The 24,992-nt window shown below is 46.9% G+C and overlaps 1 protein-coding gene across 1 annotated transcript in view; it reads left to right on the forward strand.

The window, feature by feature from the left end:
* RAC3 (Rac family small GTPase 3) overlaps positions 1-20,924 on the forward strand; it is a 41,669-nt gene extending 20,745 nt beyond the window's left edge. Inside the window, exons 4-6 of the mRNA XM_075349729.1 lie at positions 4,885-4,947; positions 6,176-6,335; positions 19,975-20,924. Of these exons, the coding sequence (XP_075205844.1) occupies positions 4,885-4,947; positions 6,176-6,335; positions 19,975-20,105 (354 nt within the window). The 3' untranslated portion in view covers positions 20,106-20,924. The remainder of the gene's footprint in view (positions 1-4,884; positions 4,948-6,175; positions 6,336-19,974) is intronic.
* Positions 20,925-24,992: the final 4,068 nt, after the last annotated feature.

Raw genomic sequence — 24,992 nt, forward strand, 5'->3', positions numbered from 1 at the left:
TCAGACTCTCCCCTACCATGGAAAGCTTCAAGAGAAACCTCAAGACCCATCTCTTCCAACAAGCCTACAACCTACAATAACCCTCAGTCCAGCACACCACTGCGCAATCAGCTCTGTCCTCACCTATTATACCATCACCCATTCCCTGTAGACTGTGAGCCCTCGCAGGCAGGGTCCTCTCTCCTCCTATACCAGTCTGTTTTGTACTGTTAATGATTGTTGTATGTATACCCTCTTTCACTTGTAAAGCGCCATGGAATAAATGGCGCTATAATAATAATAATAATTACGTATTTTTCGGACTATTAAGACGCACCGGACCATAAGACGCACCGTGGTTTTAGAGGAGAAAAATAGGAAAATAAAATTTTTAAGCAAAAAATGTGGTCATGACACTATTATGGGGCGAGGATCTGCTGCTGACACTGTATGGGGGTAATTTAAAAAACGAAAAAAAAACGGTGTGTGGTTCCCCCAATTTTGATAACCAGCCAAGATAAAGTCTCACAGCTGGGGCTGGTATTCTCAGGCTAGGGAGACTCACGTTATTGGGAGTCCCCCAAGCCTAAAAATATCAGCCAGCAGCCGCCCAGAATTGCTGCATCCATAAGGTGCAACAGTCCTGGTACTTTTCCCAGCTCATCCCGATTGCCCTGATGCGGTGGCAATCGGGGTAATAAGGAGTTAATGGCAGCAGACATAGCTGCCACTAAGTCCTAGCTTAGTGATGGCAGGCATCTATGAGACACCCCCTCATCACTAAACTTTAAGTGAAAGTAAATAAACACAAACACATAAAAATCCTTTATTTGAAATAAAAGACAAAAAAACACCCTCTTTCACCACTTTATTAACCCCTAAAACACCCAGGTCCGATGTAATCCACACGATGTCCCACGACACATCCACCTCTGCTACACCTGACAATCACAGCGCGCAGCCATAGAACACAACCGCTCTCTGTGAGGGTCAGGCCGCAAGAGAAGTGAGCCGTCGGGATCAGCGGTGACTCCAGCTGTCTCCGCACATCACCTGACTGAAGTCACTGCGGATCTCGCGGTCACTTTAGCCGCGGCCGTATTTGCGGTAACAGGTGGAGGACTCCCGCTGTATACTCACCACTCCTCACTCTACGCAGCATCACTCGCTTCTGTCTGTGCCAGCTGACCTGTGTGGAGCCGTGTGTACAGCAATGATGCCATTGCTGTGCTCACCGCTCTCCACACACATCAGCGGGCCGGCAGACAGGAGGACATCATGATGCTGCAGGGGAACAGTGAGTATACCGTACTTATTCACTGCCCCCCACGCTGATGATGGTGCACGGGGGGCAGTGAATACAGCCGCACATGATCACTCCAGGTTGTAGTTGCCTGGGGTGATCACGCAGGCCTGCTCTTTACTATGCGCGCCTCCCCCGCCCATGGGCTTGCATATCAAATGAGCGGGCCCACGTGGTCAAGGTAGCGCTGCTACAGCCTGCTCCTGCCTCTGATGACTCGCTCCACCACCACTGCACCCGCCTTTACCCGCTCCACCACCACCGCACCGCAGCCATCGGACTATAAGATGCACCCCCCACTTTCCCCCAAACGTTTTGGGGAAAAAAGGGCGTCTTATAGTCCGAAAAATACGGTATGTATCTATACCAGTATAATCTGCGATACGTCTGTACATAGCAGTGTATTTCTATGTATTCAGTGTATTTCTATGCTATGCTAGAGGCAGAATAAAAGAAAGATTTTTTTTTCTTCATCTAAAATTACTAAAAGATAATTAAAAAATTGCAATAATTAAACTATTATGCTTTTGTTTAAAAAAAATAAATAAATAAACATCAGAAATAATCAAATAGCAGACATATTTGGTGTCCTTGTAGTTGTAACAACCCGCACAACACAGTGATCAGATTTTTTACAGTGATCGTTGTGACTGATTTTTTTCTCTATTAAATCCAGAAAAAAAATGTATTAAAAATCTAATGCTAAGGCTGTGTTTACGTCTAGCAGAAATGCGGCGTTTTTTCAGCACGTTTTCTGCAGGTGTCTGCACCATACAACACAATAACAATCTTCTCTGATTATTGCGTATTTGCTGAGTTTCTTTTATGTGTTTTCCCTCTTATTTGATGTGTTTTTTTTGTGCAGTTTTGAATCAGCATTTTTAATACTTTGCTATTACTACAGAAAAGCTTTAATTCTGTGTTTAAAAATGCAACCGCGTGGTTTTTGTTTTTTTTTACCTGAGTTTTTTTTTCAGGCTTCACATAGAAAAAAAAGCACCAAAGCCGCAGCGTTCAGCGCCGTCTTTAGATACACTGAGGATGGACATTTCAGGAAGCCACATCCACTTTGCTTTGAGATTTAGGCCATGTTCACATGTAGCATGAATGCTACAGTTTTTTTTTCTGCTGCTTTTGCACAGAAATTTTGCTTTGCATAACTGTCCCAGCAAAGTGGATGTGACTTCAAGAAAACTTCACCTACAGTATATTCTAAAGAAGCTGCTGACATATTCCGTTTTGGTGCTTTATTTTCACTAGAGGTTTCTACAACCCCTGGCAAAAATTATGGACTCACCTGGCTCTGAGGATGTTCATTCAGTTGTTTACTTTTGTTGCTAGCCAGTAATGGTTACTTTTTAAGACCAAATAGGGGGAAAAATTATGGAATAACTCAATTATGAGGAAAAAATTATGGAATCATGAAAAACAAACAAACAAAAGAACACTCCAATACATCACTAGTGTTTTGTTGCACCCCCTCTGGCTTTTATAACCGCTTGCAGTCTCTGAGGCATGGACTTAATGAGTGACAAACAGTACTCTTCATCAATCTGGCTCCAACTTTCTCTGATTGCTGTTGTCAGATCAGCTTTGCAGGTTGGAGCCTTGTCATGGACCATTTTCTTCAACTTCCACCAAAGATTTTCAATTGGATTGAGATCCGGACTATTTGCAAGCCATGTCATTGACCTTGTGTTTTCTTTCAAGGAATGTTTTCACAGTTTTTGCTCTATGGCAGGATGCATTATCATCTTGATAATTGATTCATCATCCCCAAACATCCTTTCAATTGATGGGATAAAAAAAGTGTCCAAAATTTCAATGTAAACTTGTGCATTTATTAAAGATGTAATGACCGCCATCTCAACAGTGCCTTTACCTGACATTCAGCCCCATATCATCAATGACTGTGGAAATGTACATGTTCTCTTCAGGCAGTCATCTTTTTATTGTTTAGCTTTTCTGTATGTAAATCCCATTTCCTTTAGGCGGTTTCTTACAGTTCGGTCACAGACATTAACTCCAGTTTCCTCCCATTTGTTCCTCATTTGTTTTGTTGTGCATTTCCTGTTTTGGAGACATATTGCTTTAAGTTTCCTCTTTTGACGCTTTGATGTCTTTCTTGGTCTACCAGTATGTTTGCCTTTAACAGCCTTCCCTTGTTGTTTGTATTTGGTCCACATTTTAGACACTGTTAACAACCAATCCTTTGCAACATCGCGTGATGATTTACCCTCTTTTAAGAGTTTGATAATCCTCTCCTTTGTTTCAATTGACATCTCTCGTGTTGGAGCCATGATTCATGACAGTCCAGTTGGTGCAACAGCTCTCCACGGTGTGATCACTCCTTTTTAGATGCAGACTAACAAGCAGATCTTATTTGATACAGGTGTTAGTTTTGGGAATGAAAATTTACAGGGTGATTCCATAATTTTTTTCCTCATAATTAAGTGATTCCATCATTTTCCCCCTGTTTGGTCTTGAAAAGTAACCGTTACGGGCTAGTACATTATGTTTTCATGATTTTTTTTTTAGTGTTTCTTAAAGCCAGAAAGTTGCCATTTGAAATTACTTTAGTTTTGTACCATGTCTGTGATCTGCTCTTTTTAAACAAAAGTAAACAACTGAATGAACATCCTCAGAGCCAGGTGAGTCCATAATTTTTGTCAGGGGTTGTATGTGGATCCTAAAAATATGCGTGTAAAAAACTGAAGATACTTTTTTAAGTGTAGAATCTAAGCTTTCTGTACTATAAAAAAAACACGTGGCTTAAGATCTGCAACAAAAACACATAACATAAGGGAGAAATGTATAAAAGGAACACAAATGCAATAGTCATAGAATATTGTTATGTTATAGTTTGGTGCAGACTCCTGCAGAGTATTTATGATATATATGTAAACACGGGATTATAGCCCCAAAAACAGCTATTGTATAATGAAGATGTAACAAGATGAGAACGTTCTGGCTGCTACGACTGTGAATGAATAAATCAAAAATAAATCCAAAAGATCCAAACAAGAGATGAGGATGACGCACAGATGGCCTCACCCTAGCCCTGGCTAATCAAAAGCCGTGCCATGCCGGAAGGTAAGAGATTCACAGCCTCCCGTTCAGCCGCCAGGTACCATTGCCCTGGACGCTGGACTGGAGTCCTGTGAAACAATCCGCTCATCTCTAGTCCCAACTCTCCAGGATGCAGTGGACAGTCCCGGACTTGGGTCTACGACCTGCGGTATCTGGTGTCTGTTAAATGTCCCTCACTGCACTGGCAGGCACTGACAGAAAAGGGCCCCTGTGCAAAAACAGTATATGCTCCTTTTCAGTCCATCTCATCAAAATGCCGAAATACAGCTACTTTGAGAGTAAAAATGCCCCCCTTACCTCTTGGGCAACTGTGTGGTTGCACCAATCATATGTACGCCCTGATAAGGATTCATGTCTTGAAAAAAACCCTTTATCGCTATTATCACAGTGGGGGAAAAACAAGTAAAGAATAAACCAGCTCTGATGCTAATAAGCCTTGGGTATGCTGTATTCAATGGTAAATGTGTCAATCTTTACTAACACGCCTCATATTATCACTCTATCTCTTCCAGGACGTCTTCTTGATTTGCTTCTCTCTTGTCAGTCCCGCGTCTTTTGAGAATGTCAGAGCAAAGGTAACCAGCATTAAATATAATCTTCTATATTCTCACAATTTAGCAATGTGATCAGAGGGGTCTGACTCATGTTTAGGGCTAATCCAGCTCCCGTCTCTTTGTCTACAGCAGTACTAAGGTTATGTGCGCACGTTGCGTACTGTCCCTGCAGAAATTTCTGCAGCGATTTGAACAGCACACGTGCGCTTCAAATCGCTGCAGAAAGAGTTTGTAATGTAAAAAAAAAAGCCGATTTCATGCGCTCTGACTGCAGCCCCTCCCATAGACAGAGCGGGGGCTGCATGCAGAGCACACAGAATAAGTGACATGCCACTTCTTAGAACATGCGCTTCGGGCAGCAGCCGAAGCGCTGCGCTCTAATACGCCATGTGCGCACGTCTCCTGCATAATCTTCATAGATTATGCTGGGGACGCAGGACGCATGCAGTTACGCTGCGGTGCAGATCGCAGCGTAACTGCATGCCAATACGCAACGTGCGCACATAGCCTAATGGAGGTGAGATCTGTATGAGCAAATAAGGGTCGCTATCTTCAGAAAATCAGCTATTGTTAATCCAGGTTTTTGTGTTAAATGTATTAAAAAAATATTGGCACATTTTTTTTTATACATCTCAATAGAAATTCTAACAATATTGACATTGGCCACTGCGGCTTTTTAAGACCCAGACTTCCTATTAGTCAGGAAATAGCACATGTACATTAGCCGCAATGTTCAGACTCTGACCCTGTCTTTTTGTATTGAAGCATCTAATGAGTGTGTGCACAGATCAGGTGGAGCAGGGTCAGCTGTGACATTGGCTATTGTAAATGTTATAAGCTGTTCATTGAGCTGTTACCTGTCATTGTAACCCTGCCTCTGCTGATAAGGAGTCTGCTGAAAATTCTTCGAAGTAGTACAAGTCCAAAAAAGCCCCAGTGTCCACTGACAAAAATGCAAGATTACTATTTGTTTTTTAATATAGATTATGAGATGAAAAAAAAAAAATCAAAATAAAATAAATTGTAACACAAAAACCTAAGTTAAATAATAGGTCGTATTTTGATGACACATTCACTTTAAACTGAGCCAGCCCACTTCAACATGTCACATTAGTGTATAGGGTATACAGTGTGTGAGTATATATACATAAGGTATATGTTGCAGTATGTATTTTCTTATGAATATATGTGATACGGTCACACAGTATATGGGATATAAGGTTTTAAACATACATACATCTATTTGTAGTGGTATCCAGAAGTACGACACCATTGTCCTAACACTCCTATCATTTTGGTGGGCACAAAACTGGATCTGAGGGATGACAAAGATACCATTGAACGACTGAGGGACAAAAGACTATCACCGATCACATATCCCCAGGGTCTAGCCATGGCTCGAGAAATAGGTAAGATATACTAAGGTATTCCAGGGGGGACAATGATAAACCTGTATTAAATCTTTCTCACTGCTCCGTGTATTACACTAGTAATGCATGTGCACTGAAAAGCTGGTGGCCACAAGATGTCTCCTATCTAACCCTACACTGGCCCTGCAGGGTCAGACAAATAAGTATTAGACTACTGAAAAAAAATTATGGAGCGAAAATACTCTGTGATGCCAATTTATATAGTTACATAACTTGTATAGTCCTAATAATTATCTTCTATGAAGCCTTTCCACACTCTTTGTTGCACAGGAGTCCCACCATGGCAGGCATTGGGGCCTTCAATAGGCTAACTTTCCCAACCTGCCATGACATCCTAGAGGACCGTTGTGTGCCCCAAAAGGACGGCAATGCAGGATCGCACAGTTAAAATGCCTTTAAATGCTGTCAGTGATTGAGAACACCATTTAACAGGTTAACTATGATGATCAGGGCAAGATACGGTCGCTGCTGTTAGAGGCAGATGCTGGCTGTGTAACACAGCCGTTATCTGCCTCAGGGTTCTTTCACACGTTTTTGCAATTTGGTCCAATTTCGGATAGTAATGCACGGACTGGCCATAGGTCTCCCGACCAGAGTTTGATAACTTCATAGAAATATATGAAGCTGTCACGTGTGGGTCTGGAGAGCCGCTGCCAATCTGTGCATTACTATCCGAAATTGGCCCCAATTGTATGGACGTGTGAAAGAGCCCTTAAGTGGATTTACCATCACTCGCTCTATGATGTTATAGAACTTCATTGGCAGGAAAAGGTTAAAAGCGGCCTGAGTTGATCTGTTCTGGTAACATACATGTGAAGAACAAAAAATAATATTTTAATATTAGGCCTAATGATCAGTTTCAAAATGTCAAGATCTTTTTTCAATATAGGTGTTAATATGAAAAATATTATCAAAAGTGTATAAAAAATACATTTTATATAAGACCCTGATTTCAACAGTAGAACAATTCCTGAGGACACATTCCCTGTAAGGATGGCTCACACGACTACTTACACATTTATTTTAGCAAAGTCCTGTATATTCCATGAAAATAAGAATCTTAGAAGATCATTTTTTTTTCTTTGATCTGTGTGCTCTTTGGCTGTTCATGTAAAATTTATCACTAAACTGACAACAGCGTGCAAATGTTCAAAGGGGTGGGTCCCTTCACAGTTACTGAGTGGACAATGTCAGACACTATAAGGACAAACACCCAGGTAACACCCAGTTGTCAATTTATTCGTACAATTCATGGAGGAATATTAGAGAAGTGGCAGAATGCAGGGATACAGATTTTAACATGAATTGAAAGCTTTCAAAATGAGAGAATTAAGAAGATTTCTCTGATAAGATATATTACTTAGGTTCCTAATTTAATGATTATTAATTAATGAAATAAAAATTAAAATGATGCTTCCTCATTATGCAATATACAGTCATGACCAACTATTGGCACTAGTGATGAGCGGACCTGGATTGTAAAAGCCCGGATCTGCGCAGTTTCAAAGATACCCGGGTGCCAGGCCTGGGTGTTTGATCCAGATCTGGCACTCGAGAAATTAAAAAAATAAAGGGGAAATAAAAAAAAATAAGAAGGAAGCGAGCACTTTATACTTACCAAGGCTCCGTCGCGGCTGTACACTGCTCCCGTGGCTTCGCCTTCACTTTCTGAGCTGCTCATCATTGCTCAACCATATGCACTGCTTTCCTCGCCCACCAGCCATCCTCGTGTCTGTGATTGGTTGCAGTCAGACGCGTCCCCAGCCGGTGTGACAGTGTCTGCCTACAACCAATCACAGGCACTGTCTGAGGGTCAGTATCGTGGTATGAAAATAAATAAAACAATTAGCATAGGGTCCCCCCCATATTATGATACCCAGCACAGATGAAGCATATGGCTACAGAGTGCAGCTCCAAACCCTGTGCTTATCTAGGCTGTGTATCAAAATAAGAGGAACAGCATGCAGCTTCTTTTTTAACTATTTAAATAAATAATTTTAAAAACCGGCGTGCGGTCCCCCCCTAATTTTGATACCCAGCCATGATTTACCCCAACAGCTGGGGCCTGATATTCTCAGACTGGGGAGGCCTATGGTTATTAAACCCCCAGCCCAAAATAGCAACCTGTAGCTATCTGAGATTGTCGCATCCATTAGATGCGACAAGCTAGGCGCTTTACCTGGCTCTTCCCGATTGCGCTGATGCGGTGGCTATCGGGTGTAATGAGAGGTTAATAACAGCACACAACTGTCATCAAGCTCAAAATTAGTGATGGGATGGGGTCTATGAGACTCCTCCATCACTAATCCTATCAGTAAAAAGAAATAAATACAAACACCTAGAAAACAGTTGAATTGACAGTGTTGAAGGGCTGGCGGGGAGTGGGACACAGCCCCGTACTTTAACAGTGATAGTCCCGGCAGGGGGGTGCGGGCTGTCTTGCACTTCCCGGCCGGCATTGTCACTGTTAAAAGGCTGTCGGGGAGCAGGACACGGTGGTGTTTTTACTAAAGGTGCTTGCTCTTTAACAAACTGAACTTTTGAATTGGGGGAAGGAAATCGTAGTGCAGTGCCGTTGTGACACCCTGATAAGATTCCCAGGGTGTTTTTGTCAAATTGTGGGGTTCTTGCTAAAGGTGCGCTGTCTCCTTAAGAAACTGCCCTGCACTCCCTGGCCGGTACTGACACTGTTAAAGGGCTGGTGGGTAGTGGGACACGGCCCCGCACTTTAACAGTGACAGTACAGGCAGGGGGTGCGGGCCAGCCACGATCAATGGTGACGTCACTCAGGGAAGAAAGATCTTGGGAACCTTTCTGCTATGACTGCAACTTGCCTGAGTGACATCATGGCTGATCCTGACTCATACTCTGCCTGTAGTTACAGCGTGCAGACATGTTCCATGATAACGCTCTGTGACTTCAAATATGTAGCAGAGCCAGGACCATCGTGGGACCTCCTGTGGATTACGTCTGAACTGCAGGGGTGCTTTGGAGGTTAATAAAGAAGTGAAAGAGGGTGTTTTTTGTATTTTATTCCAAATAAAGTATTTTTTCTGTGTTTGTGTATTTCTTTTTTTCTTTGTCGCTCCATTGGGAGACCCAGACAATTGGGTGTATAGCTTCTGCCTCCGGAGGCCACACAAAGTATTACACTTTAAAAAGTGTAACCCCTCCTCTCTGCCTATACACCCTCCCGTGCATCACGGGCCCATCAGTTTTTTGCTTTGTGTTGAAGGAGGCAGACACATTCACGCAAGCTCCACATTTTAGTCAGCAGCAGCTGCTGACTTTATCGGATGGAAGAAAAGAGGGCCCCTAACAGGGCTCCCGGCATGCTCCCTTCTCACCCCACTCTGGTCGGCGGTGCTGTTAAGGTTGAGGTACCCATTGCGGGTACAAAGGCTGGAGCCACATGCCGTTATCCTTCCCTATCCCTTAGGGGCTCTGGGTGAAGTGGGATCCTAACCGGTCACCATGCACTGGGACCGGGCTCCCTCCGCAGCCCCTGGGGGAATCTGACGGACAGGAGACCGGGTATCATCAGGGACAGGCCCTGCTCCTCTGAGGTACTCTGTGTCCCCTTGGGGACGGCGCATACAGCGCCTGTGTAACGGACACTGCAGCAGCTGCTTGGTGTTTTGTGTTGCCGGGACTACCGCGCTGACCGCGCTTGTTTGCCGGCCGCGTTAATAAATTTAGTCCCCGGCTTTTGCGGCCTAGCACCGCATACTCCCGCCCCCGGGCCTGCCAGTCAGGGGTAAGGGCGGGACGCTAGACTGGACGTCAGCGGTGAGGGCTGGAGCATACTGAGGTATCCTCCTCCCCCCTCACTCAGCACTGCGGGGCACCAGATTCCCGCACTTTCTGAGGCACGCCCACGGCTCCCTCCTCCTCTCAGAACGCTGGCAGCCATTGCTATCAGCACTTCTACCGGTGAAGTTCAGACTTGAGCTCCACAGCTCTGGGAGGCCCATGCAGGGAATCTGGTGGACACACAACCGCTGAGGGCGGTCGGTAAGCCGCACCTGTTACTAGGTGCTGGCCCCCCTGGGTGCCGAAGTGTATATTTATATCCTTATATTGTATACATTTACTCTGTTCGGCCGCACTATTTGCTTTTGGCTATATACCCTCACTGATTGCTCTAAGAGGAGACAACAGCATGTCGTCCGCAAAAAGCAAGGGTGCCAAGGCACAGGCTTATTTTGCAACCTGTACCTCTTGTGCGGCTATGTTACCTGCAGGTTCCACCTACCCTCATTGTGTGCAATGCTCGGCCCCTGTGACACTCACTCAGCCGGAGCCTCAGCCACCGGTGGGACCCTCGGCCCAGGTAGAACCACCGGCTACCACTGTCCAGGTGGCAGGGACAGAGTTTGCAGCGTTGGCTGAGAAACTTTCTGAGTCACTTTCTCAATCCATGGCTCAGTCTATGGATAGATGGTCTGCTAAGATACTAGAAGCTTTGCAGTCCAGACCGGTAACACAGGCCCCGGGCACTGTGGAATCATTGCCCTCAGGCCCCCCTCGGTCGGCGCAGCAAAGTGCTCCTGGGGTGACTCCTAGGTCCCACGGTGAGGACTCCGACACGGACCGCAGTCCCAGACCGACTAAGTGGGCTCGCTGGGAGCTTCCCTCGACTTCATCACACTGCTCAGGGTCTCAGCATGAGGACTCTCTGGAGGATGAAGCGGATGTGGCAGATCAGGGCTCTGATCCTGACGCCCCTCTCAATCTTGATACACCTGAAGGGGACGCCAAAGTAAATGACCTTATAGCGTCCATCAATCAGGTGTTAGAACTTTCTCCTCCAACTCCTCCGATTGAGGAGTCAGCTTCTCAGCAGGAGAAATTCCAATTTAGGTTTCCCAAACGTACACGGAGTGCGTTTTTTGATCACTCCAACTTCAGAGATACAGTCCAGAAACACCGAACTTTTCCGGACAAGCGCTTTACTAAGCGCCTTAATGACACACGTTACCCCTTCCCCACTGACGTAGTTAAGGGTTGGGCTCAGTGTCCCAAGGTGGATCCTCCAGTCTCTAGACTGGCGGCTAGATCCATAGTAGCAGTGGCAGATGGTTCATCGCTCAAGGATGCCACTGACAGGCAAATAGAGCTCCTGATGAAATCCATCTATGAAGCCATAGGCGCGTCTTTTGCTCCGGCATTCGCAGCCGTATGGGCACTCCAAGCTATCTCAGCTTGTCTGGCTGAGATTAATGCAGTCACACGTGCCTCTACTCCGCAGGTTGTGTCTTTAACCTCTCAGGCGTCGGCCTTTTCGTCCTACGCCATGAACGCCGTCCTGGACTCTGCGAGCCGTACAGCGGTAGCATCCGCCAATTCAGTGGCAGTCCGCAGGGCCATGTGGCTACGCGAATGGAAGGCAGACTCTGCTTCCAAGAAGTTCTTAACCGGTTTGCCATTTTCTGGCGAACGTCTGTTTGGCGAGCAATTGGATGAAATCATTAAACAATCCAAGGGAAAGGACTCGTCCTTACCCCAGTCCAAACCAAACAGACCTCAGCAGCGGAAGATACAATCGAGGTTTCGGTCCTTTCGGCCCTCAGCCAGGTCTCAATTCTCCATGTCCAACGGGCCACAGAAGGGCCAGAGGAACGCTGATTCATGGCGGTCTAAGTCACGTCCTAAAAAGACCGCCGGAGGAACCGCCCCCAAAGCGGCCTCCTCATGACTTTCGGCCTCCCCAAACCGCATCCTCGGTCGGTGGCAGGCTCTCCCGCTTTTGCGACGCCTGGTTGCCACATGTCCAAGACCGATGGGTGAGAGACATTCTGTCTCACGGTTACAGGATAGAGCTCAGCTCTCGTCCTCCGACTCGTTTCTTCAGAACATCTCCGCCCCCCGAGCGAGCCGATGCTCTTTTTCAGGCGGTGAGCACTCTGAAGGCAGAAGGAGTGGTGATCCCTGTTCCCCTTCAAGAATGGGGTCGCGGTTTTTACTCCAACTTGTTTGTGGTGCCAAAAAAGGACGGATCATTCCGTCCCGTTCTGGACCTCAAACTGCTCAACAGACACGTAAAAACCAGACGGTTCCGGATGGAATCTCTCCGCTCCGTCATCGCCTCGATGTCACAAGGAGACTTCCTAGCATCAATCGACATCAGGGATGCTTATCTCCACGTGCCGATCGCACCAGAGCATCAGCGCTTCCTGCGTTTCGCCATCGGAGACGAACACCTTCAGTTCGTGGCACTGCCTTTCGGCCTGGCGACAGCCCCACGGGTCTTCACCAAGGTCATGGCAACAGTGGTGGCAGTCCTACACTCTCAGGGACACTCGGTGATCCCTTACTTAGACGATCTTCTAGTCAGGGCACCCTCCCGGGTGGCATGCCAACACAGCCTGAACACTGCTCTGGAGACTCTCCAGAGGTTCGGGTGGATCATCAATTTTCCAAAGTCAAAATTGACACCGACCCAATCGCTAACTTACCTCGGGATGGAGTTTCATACTCTCTCAGCGATAGTGAAGCTCCCGCTGGACAAACAGCGTTCACTACAGACAGGGGTGCAATCTCTCCTTCGAGCCCAGTCACACCCCTTGAGGCGCCTCATGCACTTCCTAGGGAAGATGGTGGCAGCAATGGAGGCAGTTCCATTTGCGCAGTTTCATCTGCGTCCACTCCAATGGGACATTCTCCGCAAATGGGACAGGAGGTCGACGTCCCTCGACGGGAACGTCTCCCTTTCTCGGGCAGCCAAAGCCTCTCTTCAGTGGTGGCTTCTTCCCACTTCTCTGTCGAAAGGAAAATCCTTCCTGCCCCCATCCTGGGCTGTGGTCACGACGGACGCGAGTCTGTCAGGGTGGGGAGCGGTCTTCCTCCACCACAGGGCTCAGGGTACCTGGACTCAGCCAGAGTCCTCCCTTCAGATCAATGTTCTGGAGATAAGGGCAGTGTATCTAGCCCTAAAGGCGTTCCAGCCGTGGCTGGAAGGCAGGCAGATCCGAATTCAGTCGGACAACGCCACGGCGGTGGCGTACATCAACCACCAAGGCGGCACACGCAGTCGTCAAGCCTTCCAAGAAGTTCGGCGGATTCTGCTGTGGGTGGAAGCCACAGCCTCCACCATCTCCGCAGTTCACATCCCGGGCGTAGAAAACTGGGAAGCAGACTTTCTCCGTCGCCAGGGCATGGACGCAGGGGAATGGTCTCTTCACCCGGACGTGTTTCAAGAGATCTGTTGCCGCTGGGGAACGCCGGACGTCGACCTAATGGCGCCCCGGCACAACAACAAGGTCCCGGCATTCATGGCACGGTCTCAAGATCACAGAGCTCTGGCGGCAGACGCATTAGTTCAGGATTGGTCGCAGTTTCGACTGCCTTATGTATTTCCTCCTCTGGCGATGCTGCCCAGAGTGTTACGCAAGATCAGGTCCGACTGCCGCCGCGCCATCCTCATCGCCCCAGACTGGCCGAGGAGGTCGTGGTACCCGGATCTGTGGCATCTCACGGTGGGTCAACCGTGGGCACTACCAGACCGACCAGACTTGCTGTCTCAAGGGCCATTTTTCCATCTGAATTCTGCGGCCCTCAACGTGACTGTGTGGCCATTGAGTCCTGGATCCTAGCGTCTTCAGGGTTATCTCAAGAGGTCATTGCCACTATGAGACAGGCCAGGAAACCAACGTCCGCCAAAATCTACCACAGGACGTGGAGGATCTTCTTATCCTGGTGCTCTGATCAGGGTTTTCCTCCCTGGCCGTTTGCCTTGCCCACTTTTCTGTCCTTCCTTCAATCCGGAATGGAAAAGGGTTTGTCTCTCGGCTCTCTCAAGGGACAAGTCTCGGCGCTTTCCGTGTTTTTTCAAAAGCGTCTAGCCAGGCTTCTGCAGGTACGCACGTTCCTGCAGGGGGTTTGCCACATAGTCCCTCCTTACAAGCGTCCGCTAGAACCCTGGGATCTTAACAGGGTGCTAACGGCTCTTCAGAAATCACCTTTCGAGCCGATGAGGGAGGTTTCTCTTTCACGCCTTTCGCAGAAGGTGGTCTTCCTAGTGGCAGTCACATCACTTCGGAGAGTGTCTGAGCTAGCAGCGCTGTCATGCAAAGCCCCCTTCCTGGTGTTTCACCAGGATAAGGTGGTTCTGCTTCCGGTCCCGGAATTTCTCCCTAAGGTGGTATCCCTTTTTCATCTCAATCAGGATATCTCCTTACCTTCTTTTTGTCCTAATCCAGTTCACCAATGTGAAAAGGATTTGCACTTGTTAGATCTTGTGAGAGCACTCAGACTCTACATTTCTCGTACGGCGCCCCTGCGCCGTTCTGATGCGCTCTTTGTCCTTGTAGCTGGCCAGCGTAAAGGGTCGCAGGCTTCCAAGTCAACCCTGGCTCGGTGGATCAAGGAACCGATTCTTGAAGCCTACCGTTCTTCTGGGCTTCCGGTCCCTTCAGGGCTGAAAGCCCATTCTACCAGAGCCGTGGGTGCGTCCTGGGCATTGCGGCACCAGGCTACGGCTCAGCAGGTGTGTCAGGCGGCTACCTGGTCGAGTCTGCACACTTTCACGAAACACTATCAGGTGCATGCCTATGCTTCGGCAGATGCCAGCCTAGGTAGGCGAGTCCTTCAGGCGGCGGTTGCCCACCTGTAGGAAGGGGCCGTTTTACGGCTCTTTTTATCGAGGTATTCTTTTACCCACCCAGGGACTGCTTTTGGACGTCCCAATTGTCTGGGTCTCCCAATGGAGCGACAAAGAAGAAGGGAATTTTGTTTACTTACCGTAAATTCCTTTTCTTCTAGCTCCTATTGGGAGACCCAGCACCCGCCCCTGTTCCCTTCGGGCTGTTGTTCTTTTGTGTACACATGTTGTTCATGTTGAATTGTTCTTTTGGTTCATGGTTCAGTTCTCCGAACATCCTTCGGATTGAATTTACCTTAGACCAAGTTTCCTCCTTCCTGCTTTGGCACCAAAACTGATGGGCCCGTGATGCACGGGAGGGTGTATAGGCAGAGGGGAGGGGTTACACTTTTTAAAGTGTAATACTTTGTGTGGCCTCCGGAGGCAGAAGCTATACACCCAATTGTCTGGGTCTCCCAATAGGAGCTAGAAGAAAAGGAATTTACGGTAAGTAAACAAAATTCCCTTCATTTATAGGATTAGTAATGGGGGGGTCTTATAGACCCCTTCCCATCACTAATTTGGGTATTGATGAGTTGTGCTCTGTTATTAACTCCTCATTTCACTAGTTGCCACCTCATGAGGGCAATCAGGAAGAGGCGGGTAAAGCGCAAAGCTTGTCGCATCTAATGGATGCGCTAATCTCGGTGTCACGCTGCACTAAGATGTGACCCAAAGTAGTACAGCGGTACACAAGGTGGCAGCAGAATAGTCAGAGAGCCAAGTCAGCAATGAGAAGTAAAATCAATGTACGAGGGGCGAACAAACTCAGAGTCAGAAGCAAGCAAAGGGTCTGGAGCCGAGCGGTAATAGAGAAAGCCAAAGGGAGAGACCGAGCTAAGTCAGGAAAAGGGAGCATAAGTCAAGTACTGGGAAGTCCAAACTACAAACAAAGGTATGACAAGCAGTATGGCGCCGGAAGAGGCCAGACGGACACAGGTTAAGCGGGAGAGGGTGCATGGCAGGACAGATCGGGTACCTCAACAGAGCCAGCTACACACACTATGAGACATAAGCGCACTTTACACACTGTGATATCGCTATCGATATTGCTAGCGAGCGTACCCGCTCCCATTAGTTGTGCGTCACGGGCAAATCGCTGCCCGTGGCGCAGAACATCACTTACACCCGTCACACGGACTTACCTTCCCTGCGACGTTGCTGTGGCCAGCGAACCGCCTCCTTTCTAAGGGGGCGGTTCGTGCGGCGTCACAGCAACGTCAAACAGCAGCCGTCCAATAGAAGCGAAGGGGCGGAGATGAGCGGCCAGAACATGCCGCCCACCTCCTTCCTTCCTCATTGCCGGTGAACGCAGGTAAGGAGATGTTCGTCGTTCCTGCGGTGTGACATATAGCGATGTGTGATGCTGCAGGAACGACGAACAACCAGCGGCATGCACTGCCAACGATAGTATGAAAAGGAGTGACATGTCAACGATTTTTGACGTTTTTGCGATCGTTGATCGTCGCCTTTAGCTGTCACACACTGCGATGTCACTATTGACGCCGGATGTGCGACACAAATACCGTGACCCCCGACGATATATTGTTAGCGATGTCGCAGCATGTAAAGCACCCTATAGACTATCACTGGCGCTGAACCAGAGGTGCAGCACCCAGATATAGCGTTCCAGAAACCGGAACAAGGTAGGTAGAAATTAACCCCTGACATGACCAGGCCAGAGCTGGGAGATGCCATCCCGGTAGATACCGGCCTGGATCATGACACTCCGACACCTACAGGTTGCTATTTTTAGGCTGGGGGGCCTAATAACCATAGGCCTCCCTAGTGTGAGAATTCCAATCCCAGGTGTCGGGCTTTATCATGGCTGGGTATCCAAATTGGGGGGAACCGTATGCCATTTTTTTTTTTTTATTTCAATAGTTAAAAAAAACGCATGTGGTTCCTCTTATTTTGATACACATCCAAGATAAGCGCATGGCTGGGGGCTGCAGCCTGTAGCCATATGCTTTATCTGTGCTCGATATCCTAATATGGCGGACCCTACGCCAATTGTTTTATTTATTTATTTTTACTGTACGCTATAGATGCACACAGCGCCTGTGAGTGGAAGCGTCAGACACTCTGTCACTCAGTTTGGGGGCGCGTCTGCCGGCAACCAATCACAGGCGCCGGTGGGCGGGGAAAGCAGTGCATATTCAATTTTTGGCCTGGAAGTGAATGTGTGACTTGGAAGGAGTTATACAGCCCTGATAGAGCTTCGGTGAGTACACTATACACTCCTATCGCCCCATCCCTTCCACCACCATTTTTAATCACCGGATTCTGGTTCCCCACAGAACCGGATTTTTAAAATGTTTTAGCAGGGACCTGCCGGTCCCGGTTTTCCGCTCATCTCTAGTTGGCACTATTGAAATTGTCCCAGAAAATGACATATTTCTCACATGTTTATATCTTTTGTGCTTATTGGAAAAACACAAAACTGAGAAAAAAAGGCAAATTGGACATAATTTCACACAAACCTCAAAAAATGGCCAGACAAAATTGTTGGCACCCCCAACCTAATATTTGGTTGCACACCTTTTGGAATAAATTATTTCAATCAATCACTTCATAGCCATCAACAAGTTTCTTACACCTCTCAACTGGAATTTCAGACCACTCTTCTTTTGCAAACTGCTCCAGGTCTCTTATGTTGGAAGGGTGACTTCTTCCAACAACAATTTTAAGATCTTTCCGCAAGTATTCAATGGAATTTAGAACCGGACTCAGTGCTGGCCATTTCAGAACTTTCCAGCCCTTTGTTTCCATCCATTCTGAGGGTTTCTTGAAGTATTTTTGGGGTCATTGTCCTGTTGGAAAACCCATGACCTAGGATGCAAACCCAACTTTCTGACACTGGACACTACATTATGACCCAAACCTTTTTGGTAATCTTCAAATTTCTTCATGCCTTGATCACAGTCTAGGCATCCAGAGCCAGATGACACAAACCAACCCAAAAAACATCTTTGAACCGCCTCTATTTTTGACTGTAAAGGCCCAGTCACACACAACGACTTAGCAGGGATCCCGAAAACGATGCGACCTGATAGGGATCGCAGGTAAGTCGCTGGGAGGTCGCAGCTGAGATGTCACACAGTCGGATCTTACCAGCGATGCAGGAACAATACAGGTCGCAGTAGCGACCTGTATAACGATCTGAGCAGTCACTGTGACCCTGTCACACAGTGTCAAACACAGCGGTGTCCTGCCCAGCAGGACATCGCCTTTGAAGAAAATGGCCTGGACCATTCTGCAACGACTAGCGATCTCACAGCAGGGGCCTGATCGCTGGTAGGTGTCACACATAACAAGATCGCTAACGGGATTGCTACTGCGTCATGGAAACCGTGACTCAGCTGCGATCTCGCTAGTGATCTCGTTATGTGTGACGGTACCTTAAGTTCTGTGTTCTTTTATTTGTAGACCTCATTATGTTTTTCGGTAAACAATAGAATGATGTACTTTATCAAAGCGTGCTCTCTTGGCTGCCTATCCATCTATCCTGCGTTGCAAACTTTGATCAACTTTTCTCTGCCATCCATGTCCAGGGAGACTAGCTACAGTGCCATGGGTTGTATACTTCTTGATTATTTTACGCAGAGTGGATAAAGGAACATCATGATCTCTGGAGATGGACTTGTAACCTTGAGATTTGATTATATTTTTCAACAAATTCAGACAGTTCTCTTTTTTTCTATCTGTTCTCCATGCTTAGTGTGGCACGTATAAACACAAGATGCGAAGATTGAGTCAACTTCTCTTTTTATCTGGTTTCAGGTGTGATTTTCATATTGCCCACACTGGTTACCGTACTTGTTACAGTAATGTTTGAATGAACAGCACATGCTTCAAACAAAGTTGTTGACCCACAATTTTGGAAAGGTGCTAACTATTTTGTCCACCACCCCATTTTGGGAGGTTTGTGTGAAATTATGTCCAATTTGCCTTTTTTCTCAGATTTTTTGAGTTGTTCCAATACACACAATGGAAATAAACATGTGTATAACAAAACAAGCGTAATTACAATAATTTTCTGGGATAAATACTTTATTTTCTGGAATAATTTCAAGGGTACCTTCACTTTCGGCCATGACTGTATTGTTAGGGATAATAGTAACTTTCTGGGGTTCGGATTATGACAGTGGAGAATAGGAAATACACAGCTGGATTATCCCCTCGGAGTGCATGGGGCTTTTATTTATTTATACCCTTCGTGAATATAGGCATCCTATACGTAGATTTACAGTTTCTTACATGATAGCAAACGTCTCAGCTTCATAATAAGTAGAGAGCACATTTTGTGTCCACCCAGGTAAGTCACACCCCTGATTATTTTTATTTATTTTTTTCTCTCAGGAGAACTATCAGACCCTAAGGCCGGGTTCACACAAGCGTATTTCATAGTCTGTATACGCAATGGCTGGACTAACCTCAGGTCTTCTGACCTAAACATACAGTCTCCTACACACATATGAGGCTGTAAGTACAGAACAGAAGATCTGCATTGAGGTCCGTATACGGACCCTGACATATTCTAGTGTGAACCTGCCCAAGTGTATGTGCACAAGCAGACTTTTTGCTGACTTTTTGGAGCAGAAACTGAGGAAAAACTCAAATTTTTTTAAGGAGTTTTGAGATTTGGAAAGTTTTCGCTCCAAAAACTTCTAGAAGAAATCTGTGTGTACATATGAGTTTTGGCAGGCCTAGAGACTTTGACCCCTTCTTTAAGTATATCCAGAACAACTAATTATATCTATCTTTGAGATATCTTTGTTGTCGTATTATTTATCACCAATAAAAGGCAATTATAAACGGCTAGAATTACTCAACAGCACAGAGAAAAAAAATAATACAAAATGTTCATTTATGGGTGGAAATTCTAGTTAATTTTTAGGCAATGTGTTCTAAACCATTGAGATTTGGTTTTCATACTGGGCACCAGTTGGTAACTCTGATTGTTCTATGTGTAAGGTTCTGTCAAGTATTTGGAGTGCTCAGCCCTGACCCAGCGTGGCCTGAAGACTGTGTTTGATGAAGCTATCCGTGCCGTCCTCTGCCCTCCTCCTGTGAAGCGACCTGGCAAGAAATGTACAGTTTTCTGAGCACCAATAGACTGGAAGCTGGACCAAACTCATACCATCTCTTTCCAAAGACGTCAAAACCCCACCAAAGCGGAATGTGGGGTGAACGGAGACCTGCAGATGTTTTCCGTGGTTTAGTGTTTTGTGAATGTACGGAGCATGGGGTGGGAGGGGGATGGGTGACACAGCGAACCACTCGGAGGAGAGTGACTTCTACTATACTTCCAATGCCAAGTGGTGGGTCTAGACTTGTGTGACCCCCTCCGCATGAATATGCGATACCTGACACTGTGTATATGGCACAGCAGTTGGATTCCTTTTGCACAGATGCTATGTGGACCGGTTCACCACCTGCAATTGAACTTTACTTGCAAAGGAGGAGGGTGATCTGCCTGTGTCATGGTGCATTAATCTCTGCCCATCTAATAATATTTCTATTGCATGGGGATAATGTCTGGTTTTCTTGTTCTGTGTCCTGGTTACAAGAAATTGTGAATCATGTAGTTAATGTTATCAATATTTGGTATTAATTTGTGAGTATAAAAACATCTTGTCGAGTCATGATGCTTTATGAAGAAACCGTGGAAATGCTCTATGGTGGCCATGTACCGAAGGATAAAAACAGTACTGCGAATGTCCAAGCTGTTTCTATAGAGACAGGATTTAATAACCATGGGTGTACTTCTAATTACATTTTGTTTAAAAAAGTTTTTTGACTTTGTCTATTTGATGAGCTCAACAGGATAATATTTGGGGGGGTCGTGTGTGGTGGCCTTTCGTACACATTACGTTGTCACCCCACTGCAGATCAATGTGACCACAATACAAGAATAAGGTTTATGGTGTGTTTACACTGTGTCTTTTTCCAGCATTTTTTGCATGGAGAACACTGGAAAATGTTCTGCAAAAACGATAAACAGTATGGACCTACAGTACAGACCAAAAGTTTGGACACACCTTCTCATTCAAAGAGTTTTTTTTATTTTCATGACTCTGAAAATTGTAGATTCACATTGAAGGCATCAAAACTATGAATGAACACATGCGGAATGAAATACTTAACAAAAAAGTGTGAAACAACTGAAAATATGTCTTCTATTCTAGGTACTTCAAAGTAGCCACCTTTTGCTTTGATTACTGCTTTGCGCACTCTTGCAATTCTCTTAACGAGCATTCACCCTCGGGTATTAAGGGAGTTAAGTAATGTGATAGACAGGCCTCTATTCCTTATATTTAAAGACTCTATAGAAACTGGGTCTGTTCCACTGGATTGGCGGCTAGCAAATGTACCAATATTCAAAAAAGGGTGTAAAAGGGAACCTGGAAACTATAGGCCGGTAAGCTTAACATCTGTTGTGGGTAAAATGTTTGAAGGGTTTTTAAGGGATACTATTATGCAATGTCTCAATGTTAATAATTGTTTAACTCCATATCAACATGGATTTATGAAGGATCGCTCCTGTCAAACTAACCTGATCAGCTTCTATGAGGATGTAAGCTCTCACATGGACCGAGGAGAATCATTGGATGTCATTTATCTCGACTTCGGTAAAGCATTTGACACTGTCCCACATAAAAGACTGCTAAGTAAAATGAGAAAGCTTGGGCTCGGGGAAAATGTGTGTAGATGGGTAGGTAGCTGGCTTAGTGGTAGAAAACAAAGAGTGGTTATTAATGGCACATACTCAGATTGGGCCAGGGTTACTAGTGGGGTGCCACAGGGGTCTGTATTGGGCCCCCTACTATTTAATATATTTATTAATGATCTGGTGGATGGTTTACAGAGTAAAATATCAGTATTTGCAGATGATACAAAACTATGTAAGGTAGTTAACACAAAGGAGGACAGTTTGCAACTACAGATGGATTTGAGTAAATTGGAGAATTGGGCTGAAAAATGGCAAATGAGGTTTAACACAGATAAGTGTAAGGTTATGCACATGGGAAGGAGAAACAGATACTACGATTACTTACTAAATGAGAAACTGCTGGGGAAATCAGACATGGAAAAAGACTTAGGCATCTTAGTCAATAAGAAGCTAAATTGGAGTGCCCAGTGTCAGGCAGCAGCCACCAAAGCAAATAGGGTGATGAGATGCATTAGAAGAGGTCTGGGGGCACGAGTTGAAAACATCATTCTCCCTCTGTACAAATCACTCGTCAGACCACACTTGGAGTATTGTGTGCAATTTTGGGCGCCGGTGCTCAAGAAAGACACTACTGAACTTGAAAGGGTTCAGAGGCGGGCTACTAAAATAATAAATGGAGTGGGTGCATTACAATACACGGAAAGGTTATCAAAATTAGGTCTATTTACTCTAGAAAAGAGAAGACTTAGGGGAGACCTAATAAACATGTACAAATATATCAGAGGGCCATATAGAGATCTCTCCCATGATCTGTTTGTACCAAGGACTATGACAAGAGCAAGGGGGCATTCTCTTCGATTGGAGGAAAGAAAATTGCTACATCAGCATAGAAGAGGGTTCTTCACGGTAAGAGCAGTAAGGCTCTGGAACTCTCTTCCTGAGGAAGTGGTGATGGCCAACTCACTGAATGAATTTAAGAGAGGAATGGATGCTTTTCTTCGGCGCTCTATTGGGAGACCCAGACGATTGGGTGTATAGCACTGCCTCCGGAGGCCACACAAAGCAATTACACTAAAAAGTGTAAGGCCCCTCCCCTTCTGGCTATACACCCCCAGTGGGATCACTGGCTCACCAGTTTTCTGCTTTGTGCGAAGGAGGTCAGACATCCACGCATAGCTCCACTGTTTGTAGTCAGCAGTAGCTGCTGGCTATATCGGATGGAAGAAAAGAGGGCCCATATGGGGCCCCCAGCATGCTCCCTTCTCACCCGCGGTGGTGCTTGTAAGGTTGAGGTACCTATTGCTGGTACAGAGGCTGGAGCCCACATGGTGTTTTCCTTCCACATCCCCTGGAGGGCTCTGTGGAAGTGGGATCTTGCCGGCCCCCAAGCCCTGGGGCCGGGCTCCATCCACAGACCCAGAGAACCTGCTGGATTTGGAGCGGGAGTGCCGTTCAGGGACAAGGCCCTGCAACTTTCAGGTACTCTGTGTCCCCGGCAGGCACGGACACTCTCAAGGCTTGCTGAGCGTTATAGTGCGCCGGGGACAGTAGCGCTGTGCGCTGGGGTTAGGTCACTGCAGCTTTGCTGAGTGACGTTACATGTTGGGAACTACTGCGCCGACCGCTCCTGGAGCGGCGGCGCAGCTGCGACTTGTGGTGCGCCGGGGACTTTGCGCCGACCGCACTTTTACGGCGGCGGCGCTTCTAACTTTAGCCCCCGGCTTCTGCGGCCTAGCGCCGCTTCGTTCCCGCCCCCCACCCTGTCAATCAGGGTAGGGGAGAGACGCTGCTCAATAGGCAGCGCCGAGGGCTGGAGCTTTATTTACATGCTCCAGCCCTCTCACTAGGCACAGTGGGAAGCAGGCTTCCCGCTCTTCGTCTGTATACGCCCAGGGCCCGCCCCCCCTCTCCACAAGGACGCCGGCAGCCATTACACATGCGGTCTGGCTGGGGAAAGGCAGCAGGCTCTGGGAGACCCAGACTAAAGGGATTTCGGCGCCCACACACCCGCTCCTAAGCGGGCGGTAAGCAGCACTTTAGTGCTGGCCCCACTAGTGCCTCAGTGTTATATTAGTGTACTTTTTTCTTGGTACCATATATATATATATAGTTGCACTGTAAGGTCGCTTCTTGGCTGGACACCCTGTACTGCTCTGAGGAGACAGCAACATGTCATCCGCAAAACGCAAGGGTGCCAAGGCACGGGCTGTATACACTGCTTGTACAGCATGTGGGGCTAATCTACCAGCAGGCTCCAACGACTCTCATTGTGTGCAATGTTCAGTCCCAGTGGCACTTCGTCAGCCAGAGCCTATTGTGGTGGTAGCCCAGGCAGAGACGCCTGTGAACCCTGCCCCGGTGACGGGGACAGACTTTGCAGTTTTTGCTGATAAAATGTCTGTGACTATGACAAAAATCCTGGAGACCTTGCAGTCCAGGCCAGTTACTCAGACCATGGACACTGCTGTGTCTATGCTCTCCGGTCCCCCTCAGTTGGAACTAATCCGTGCTCCAAGGGGGTCTCAAGCATCACAGGCTGAAGTCTCTGACTCAGATGACAGTCCCAGGCAGCCTAAGCGAGCTCGCTGGGAAAGACCCTCCACGTCATCACACTGCTCAGGGTCTCAGCGAGAAGAGTCTCTCTGTGATGAGACTGAGGACGGTGATCAGGATTCTAATCCTGAGGCCCCTCTCAATCTGGATGCCCCTGATGGTGACGCCATGGTTAATGACCTTATATCGGCAATTAATAGACTGTTGGATATTTCTCCCCCAGCCCCTTCTGCAGAGGAGGCAGCTGCACAGCAGGAGAAGTTCCATTTCCTGTATCCCAAGCGTAAATTAAGTGCTTTTTTGGACCACTCTGACTTCAGGGAATCGATCCAGAAACACGACGCTCATCCAGACAAGCGTTTCTCTAAACGTTCTAAGGATACCCGTTATCCTTTTCCCTCTGAGGTGGCCAAACGCTGGACCCAGTGTCCAAAGGTGGATCCCCCAATTTCCAAGCTTGCGGCTAGATCCATAGTCGCAGTAGAGGATGGCGCTTCACTTAAAGATGCCAACGACAGACAGATGGACCTTTGGTTGAAATCTGTCTATGAAGCTATCGGCGCGTCGTTTGCTCCAGCATTCGCGGCCGTGTGGGCACTCCAAGCTATTTCAGCTGGTTTAGCACAGGTGGATGCTATCATACATCCAGCAGTGCCGCAAGTGGCGTCCCTAACTTCGCAAATGTCTGCGTTTGCGACCTATGCTATCAATGCTGTCCTAGAATCTACGAGCCGTACCGCTATGGCGTCCGCCAATTCTGTGGTTT

The sequence above is a fragment of the Anomaloglossus baeobatrachus genome, chromosome 5, assembly GCF_048569485.1.
Source record: "Anomaloglossus baeobatrachus isolate aAnoBae1 chromosome 5, aAnoBae1.hap1, whole genome shotgun sequence".
NCBI classification, from domain to species: domain Eukaryota; kingdom Metazoa; phylum Chordata; class Amphibia; order Anura; family Aromobatidae; genus Anomaloglossus; species Anomaloglossus baeobatrachus.